The sequence below is a fragment of the Mastomys coucha genome, unplaced genomic scaffold (genome assembly GCF_008632895.1).
Source record: "Mastomys coucha isolate ucsf_1 unplaced genomic scaffold, UCSF_Mcou_1 pScaffold4, whole genome shotgun sequence".
In the NCBI taxonomy this organism is placed as follows: domain Eukaryota; kingdom Metazoa; phylum Chordata; class Mammalia; order Rodentia; family Muridae; genus Mastomys; species Mastomys coucha.
In genome coordinates this window covers 56,359,529-56,367,478 of record NW_022196910.1, presented here as the reverse complement: position 1 = coordinate 56,367,478, position 7,950 = coordinate 56,359,529, and the positions used below count along the sequence as shown (strand labels likewise).

At 38.5% G+C, this 7,950-nt stretch overlaps 1 protein-coding gene across 1 annotated transcript; it reads left to right on the top strand.

Annotated features, from left to right (window-relative positions):
* The first annotated feature begins 5,568 nt into the window (after positions 1 to 5,568).
* Positions 5,569 to 6,507, top strand: LOC116076012 (olfactory receptor 6C2-like). Its single transcript, XM_031349558.1, has one exon. The coding sequence runs from the start codon at positions 5,569 to 5,571 to the stop codon at positions 6,505 to 6,507; it is 939 nt and encodes a 312-aa protein (XP_031205418.1).
* Positions 6,508 to 7,950: the final 1,443 nt, after the last annotated feature.

Below are 7,950 nucleotides of genomic sequence, written 5' to 3'. Positions count from 1 at the left end.
CTAATTGTGGTGTGGCTCAGCCTTAGCACACACCTTTAATGCCAAACAATGAAGGTAAAAATAGTAAAGATAGTTTTAGAAAGAAGCACCTGTTTTTGAAAATGATGTCTAACTGGGTGGCAGATAAAGTGATAAAGGAGAGAAAGATTTGACTGAATAGATCTGCTTCCACAGATAGGTTGAAGATGATTGCTTCGACAGAGCAGGCACTTGTTAGCTGCAGCATTATCACAATGCTTTTAATGTACCAGATGGTGATGGTTCGTGCCTTCAAAGCCAGCACTCAAAAGGAAGAGGCAGGCAGATCTCTAGTTCGAGGCCAGCTTCACAAAAAAGAAAGAGGCCTAGAATGTTTTCAGCTTCTGAGATTTATGGTTGAATAAACTCATCCTTTTTAGCTCTTTCTGAAGTCTACCTGGCTGGTCAGCTCAGCTGTCTGACTCAAACTACTCTCCACACTAGTTGATTCAATCTGGCTTCTCTTTCTTGGCCTCACTTCTAATAATGAGTCACATAAATAGTAAAACATGCCTCATGTTGAAGAATGCCCAGAAATGAGGAAAAGCTATTCAAATGTGATAGCTTTTTTTCTATGACCTCCCACAAGTCCAGCATCTCTCAGGAAATCTCTGAGATGGTTCTTTGAACTCCACTGAAGAATCCCTCAAGCAATAAGAAGAAACATGAAAAGAAACTCCATTTGCGGTTTTCATCTGACATATTGTCTTGCACCTGATCTATTCCTGATTCTATTGTTATGGCTTTCTCCTAGGACTCTGCTCCAAATGATAGCTGTTTAAACATTTTCTCCCAAACTTCATTTTATTGTATGGTTAATTAGTAACTTTTTAAAATCATGATTCCCAAGGGACCTTTTGTTTGTTTAAGCAAATGATCCCTAAACTCCTGTGGTCCTGTGGAAGATCAAACAGATAAAATTTATACCCTTCCTGTTAGTATGGAATTTACAGGGAACACTATTTTCCTGTGTAAGGGTCAAAGACATTGAATTTTGCCCAAATCAAAGTGGATTTCTCACAATCATCAAGGGCTTAAATTCTTTCAGCTCTATAGAAATAAGTAACCGTCTTTCCAGAACCAAAGTCAGAAAACATCCCTTACTCTGTCTTTTAAAATTTATTGAAAGCAAAGGACATTTAAGGAAGACCTGGCAAATTGTGGGAACCAAGAAACTCTCTACCTGTTGCTAGTGAGTACAAGCTCCTGGGTACAGTAAGAGCACTGTGGTAATGTTGCAGCTAACAAGTGCCTGCTCTGTGGAAGCCATGAACAGAGATCTGAAGAGTGAGTGTGATTTGCTTAGACATGTTCATTACTCATCACCCAGAACCTGAGTTGTAAGGTTTTGACTTGCAAGCTTTGACTTGCATCAGAACCCAGGTCCTAAAATAATTGCTAACGTTTCTTGACAGGAGTAGCTCTCTATGTATCAGTAAGATGTCAGTCTTTTCTTTAACAACTGAAACTTGAGTTTTAATAAAACTAGTTGGGGGGTTTCAAAGGTAAGATAGCACATTTTAGGGAGAGACTATAGTTTCTCATGTATGAGATCTTGGGGAAAATTCCATTCTCTCAATATAGCAAAAATGGGTCCCTAATATTTACTTCTTGCTCTACAGCTTGAATGTAATTTCCTCTACTTAATAAGCAGCACCACAAGCCATACATAAGAGAGTAAGTCACTCTCTTAGTAAGGTAACACAATAAACCAATGAACTCTCCTAAACAAATTTATCAATTATACTTCAAATGTGCCTAAGATGCTAAGGAGTGTTTATTTTTGAAAAGACGGAGATAGAATATTATAGATGTGCTGGGCTTATTCTAAGCTGAGAACCTTTCAAGGACCCATGTGAAGGAACTCTGCCTGGATAAGATGAAGAAAGGTGACTGGTATGCTTCTCAACTTCAGATTTGGTCTGGTGTAGTTTTCTGACCAGCCTACAGTACCTAGGAAGGAAGCAGCTTATATTCCAACCACTTATTACACTCCAGTCAGATTCCATTTTAAAAATCCAGGGTCAGAGGGTTCTGAGGTATGATCTTATCTCATGTCGGCATAGACACTGTTTACCTTCTCAGAAAGAAAGGAGGGGAGACTTAGTTCCCTAATTTCAATAAGGAACATATCAAGATCACTGTGAAAATACAATGAACCAGATGAGAGAAACCATTCACATTCCAAATTCCTATTCTAAGAACGATAGAAATTGGAAAGATTCCAGCTGTTCAGTTGATTTATTATCGTTGTTTTGTTTTATTGTTATTAATTAGAGCCACCATCTCTGTACAATGCTCCTTACCTCAGAGATAAGAAGCCCTGGACAGTCAATCTTCTACTCCTTCATGGCTGCTTGATAGGCAGCATCACAAAGGGGATGCTGATCATTTTCTCAAAAGTTAAATAGGAAAAGGCTATCAATTAATCAAACACTTGAGTGGACAGAGGCTTTGAGTTGAGTTTCTGTCGTCAATTGCTTGGCTTCACTTACTTCTTATATATACTACAAATAATGACATAAAATGTCTGGACCCAGATTTGCTCATCTGTAATGATGATTAGATCATGTTGAGAGTTAAATGGCATAGTCCAGCAGCATCTGACCTTTAGTAGCCATCTTCTCGAGGTAACCATCATTACTATTCCTTGGAGAGATTTATGAATTAGAGTTTGTCTATTAAGTTGAGAATAACACGCAAAAGTTCTTTACTCTGAGGTCTCCTACAGAAACCTGTTCTTATTACATTAAATGCCTCAGTATTCCTAGAATGGGTGGTATAAGTGCAGTTGTTAACCCCTAAAACATTAAATGAACTTATTTCCTAAATCTCCTATAACTCTTCTTAATGGGTAAATAGAAACCAGGGGAAAAAATCAAGAAAAGCATTCCTAAATTTTTCCTAACTTGATATAGTGACAGGGGAAAACTGAGCTTAGGATTTAGCAAACTTGACTTCATTTGATTTTTGTCCCTAGCAAGACAACTGGCTAATTAAACTCTGACTTTCATCTTCAAAATTAGAGAATTAGCTACAGTAATAGTTAAAGTGATTTCTATGTTTGAATTTATATGGTAATCTTAAGTCCTTGATCATTTTATTCATTGCACCCTAGTACCCATTTTATCAAGTTTTATTGCTTTCTTGTAGTCAACAAAGAGAAAGATATAAGGCGACATGTGTAGGCTATCTCATGTAAAGGACCTGGGCCCACTCAAGAGACTCAAGATTCAGATTTCATGTGGGCTCAGCTGCACACCTTCAGAGAAAAAGAAGAGGAATAAGATGAACAAAGCTGGACTCCTCACTTATAAGCCGCTTCCGCTACCACTTCACTCTTAAAATCAATTTATTATTATTATTTATTATTGTTATTATTATTATTATAAGTGTATTGGGTGTTTTCATGTATGTCTGGTGTCCATGAAAGCTAGAAGAAAGTGTGGGATCCCCTGGATCTGGATCTGGACCCGGATCTGGAGTTGAAGAAGCCACCATGTGGGTACTGAGGATCAAGCAGGCCCTCTGGAATAACAGCCATTGCTCATAACTGCTGAGACATCTCTCCAGCCCTTCAAGTAACTCCTAAGATTATTGATTTTATTATTCTTACTTAGAGTTAAAATTTTATTCTTACTTATAGGTAAAATAATCTAGTACAATTTGGAGAGATTATGACTCAAAGTGATTATCTTCTGGTGCCTAAAAATTATCTCAAAATACTGAGACCTTTTAGATTAAAATTTTAATTCTTAAACATCAAAGGACTGATAATATAACTTCTCTGTACTTTGCATGCAATCACTCAACTGTGAAGTACAAATGGGCTGGTCTATTCGTTCCACAGTGTCTGAGGTGTCTGTTGTGCTCAAGGCAATAAACCTGTCCTGGATTTACAATTGTTGATGAAACAGTCATGATCTATGTTCTCAAAGGCTTCACTATAGAGGATAAAAGGTAAGTGGATATACATTTAAATATATACATCCCTAAAGTTATAGTGAGTATCCTAGCATAAATAAGCTTAGTGGTGTCTCTATAGCATTGCAAGTAGTGTTATAGAAACACAACATGACATAAATGGTTCTCCAGGAGGATATTTTGACAAGGTCTTACTTAAACTGAAATCTTAAAAATAAGACTTATTCATGATAGAATAGAAGCAGAGCATTTTGGAGATAAAGGAAAAAATCTATAAAAATCCTTTGATAATGAGAGCTTTAATGTCTTCAAAAAACTGAAGCCTAGCACAGCTACACAAAGGAGGAACTCAAGCATTACAGAGTAGTGTGGTCATGGAGGACCTATAAACCAGGAAGAGATGTTTGAATCCTGTTCTAGGGAAGGGGAATTCCACTGAGCATAAGGACGGATCTCATATATGGATGTGTGTGGGTGTGGGGAGGGGTGAGAATTCCTGTGTGCTTGTGAATGTATGTGTCTGAATGTATGTGTGTGAGGTATGTATAAACATGTGTGAGAGCATGTACATGTGTGAGAATGTGGATGGAGTATGTGGGCCTGAATGTGTATATATGCAAGTATGAGTGGGTCCGTGTGTGTATGTGTGTGTATGTGGGAGATGTGCATGTGTTTTTGAGTGTGTGTATATGTGTGTGTAAATGTGTGGATATATTGTATATATGAGGGTATGTGTGTGTATGTATGTGTACATGTGTATGTGAGTGTATCTCTTTGTGTGTATATGTGTGTGTGAATGTGTGTGTGTGAGGGCGGGTGTTTAAGATGGTGCTCACTAAACAACCCAAATTAACCTTGCACGTGTGACTCTTCTGCTTCATCCTCCCAAGGGCTGTATTATGGGCATGTATAACCATGCTGGGTTCGTCTATAGAACACTCTGGTTCTGCCTTTAGAATAGAATAGCAACACCAGATTAGTATACATTAAAAATGGAAGAAAAACATGAGGTAATTAGTACACAATGCGGATTTTAATAGTAAATCAGAAACAGAGGTTGAAGACACAATTTTAACTCCACCACCTTAACAGGAAACCATGATAATGACCACGCTGAGAGCTATTCGTTCATGACATTACAAAGCATACATATTTAGGATAGTGTTTTTCTCCTGATTAACTCTGAACATTTCCAGGCAGCTGTTAATCAAAGAATGCCAAGCTAATTAATTTAATATACTAAAAAAATAAAATAAAATACTATGTCAGTACAATAGTAGGAAACTATAAGAGCTAGTTGGCTGCTTCTTAGTATAATTATCAGCAGCAGTCTTACTAATTAGCATTAGTTAGCATAAGTACCATTAATTATTAGTCAGCTACCACCCTGTTAACATTTTATTAGCATATATCAGGAAAGTGGAGGTGGAAGTCAGAACTTGGAGGAGTAGAGGGGAAGCTGAGGTCAGAGTGTATTGTGTGATAAAAGAATAAATAATTTTTTTAATTTCATCACTTAAGTTAACTTTTGTGCTTCTCCCTAATGTTCCCTCATGCTACCAGTCCTTATCCTCAATCTAATTTCTCTTATTTTCATAAATAGACAGGCCACAGTCAGGAACGGTGATGAGAAATTATACAGCAATAACTACATTCATCCTGGTAGGACTAACTGATGATGCAAATCTTCAAATTCTGCTTTTCATATTTTTGCTCTTAACTTACTTATTGAGCGTGGTTGGTAACCTGACCATCATCACTCTCACACTGGTGGATTCCCACCTTAAGACACCCATGTATTTTTTCCTCAGAAATTTTTCCATTTTGGAAGTCTCATTCACAACTGTCTGTATTCCCAGATTCCTCTACACAATGGCGTCTGGGGACAATACCATTACCTACAATGCATGTGCCACTCAACTATTTTTTGTTATTGTCCTGGGTGTGACTGAGTTTTTCCTGCTGACCGCCATGTCCTATGACCGCTATGTGGCCATCTGCAAGCCTCTGCATTACACCACCATCATGAGCAACAGGGTCTGCATCCAGTTCCTAGTTGGCTGTTATTTAATTGCTTTAATTATTGTCATCCCACCTTTTAGCATGAGTTTTAAGCTTGAGTTTTGCAACTCCAATGTTATAGATCACTTTGGCTGTGACGCTGCTCCCATCCTGAAGATCAGCTGCTCCGACACAGAGTTCATAGAGCGATTTGTCTTGATCTTGGCTGTGCTGACACTCATGTTCACATTACTGTGCGTGGTAATGTCTTACACATACATTATCAGAACCATCCTCAGATTCCCGTCAGCCCAGCAAAGAAAAAAGGCTTTTTCTACGTGTTCCTCTCACATCATTGTGGTTTCTATCACTTATGGCAGCTGCATTTTCATCTATATTAAACCATCTGCAAAAGAAGGAGTGGCTATAAATAAGGTTGTGTCTGTGCTCACGACTTCAGTTGCTCCAGTTATGAATCCTTTCATCTATACTCTGAGGAATAAGCAAGTGGTTCAGGCTTTCAAAGACATGATCAAAAGGATTGCTTCTATCACAAAGAGCTAAGGGACCCTTCAATGGTTAAATTAACAGGATCTAGACGTAGCTAGAAACAAGCCTCTGGGCATGCTTGTGAGGGATTATAGGTTAACAGAGGTGGGAAAGCCACCTTAACTGTGAGAGCATCACTCCCTAAGCTGGGCTTCTGGACTGAATACCAAAGAGACAGAGACCTGAGCCCTGGCATTCATCAAGCCTTGTTTTCTGGTAGAAGATACAAAATGACCACCTGCATCAAGCTCCTGCCACCATCCCCCCATGCCATAATGGACCATACCCTCAAAGTGCGAGCCAAAATAAACCAACCTTAATTTCTTTTGCCAATTATTTTGTCACACCAATGAGAAAAGTAACTGATGCGGAGATTTTGAACAAAGAATTGGAGCCATTGCCATGATTGACCTGACTGTGTTAGGCCTTTGGAATTAATTTAGGATGAATGAAGAAAGGTTTGGAACTTTGGCCTAGAAAAGACCTCAAACACTATAAGTAAAGCATTGTGAGACATTCCAGTTGTAGTTTGAAACATCAGGAGGCTGAGAAAAGCATGGACAGGGAAGGAACAACTCATTAGATTTTAGAGGGAATAAGAACTCTATCAGGAAGCTAGCAAGAGACTATTGATATGATATTCTGGCAAAGAGTCTGACTGCATTCTGCCCATGTACCAGGAAAGTTAATGGGGTTGAATTTAAAGACTGGTTTGGTTGATGGAAGGTATTTCAAGGCAAGACAGTACTCCAGCTGTTACTGTTTGCTGAATTTATCCAAGCCTACAGTGAGAAAAAGCAAATATTTAGACAGAGAGTGTTTTCAGGTGTCTTAGTTGTCCACCAGGCCCTACTTCTGAAGAAAACATACATCTGTATGTGTAATACAGAGAAATCAATCTGGCTGCTTCACCCCTACTGGCTAGCTTTCATAATGTTAGAAGGTACTTTACAGGTTGTTAGAAAGAAAAAGTCATCAAACTGTGAACTTGCATGATAGAATGTCAATCTAGCAGATAAGATGTGCCTACAGTGAAATAATGGTCTAATTGTTACAAATTAAGTACTCAAGGGATTTAAAGCATATTCTGAAGGAGAGAGTTTGTGACTGCTACTGTAACAAACTCTAGAGCAAGAGAGGCCATAAGCCCTAGAGAGGAATCCGCTGTTTCTGTTCTGCTAAATGGAAGTGTTGACAATTTGTTTTCTGAATATTTCTGTTTGTACCTGTGTGCTAGTGTTACCTTCAGCCTTGATCAGAGATGTGTCTTGTTTTTTCCTCCAAAATCTTTTTTTATTAGATATTTTCTTTATTTACATGTCATATGATTTCTCCTTTCCCAGGCTCCCCTCCAAAAAAAATAAATAAACAACAAGAACAAACCCCTGTCCCCTCCCCCCTCCCCATGCTTGCCACCCCACCCTCTCCCACTTATTGGCCCTGGCATTCCCCTACACT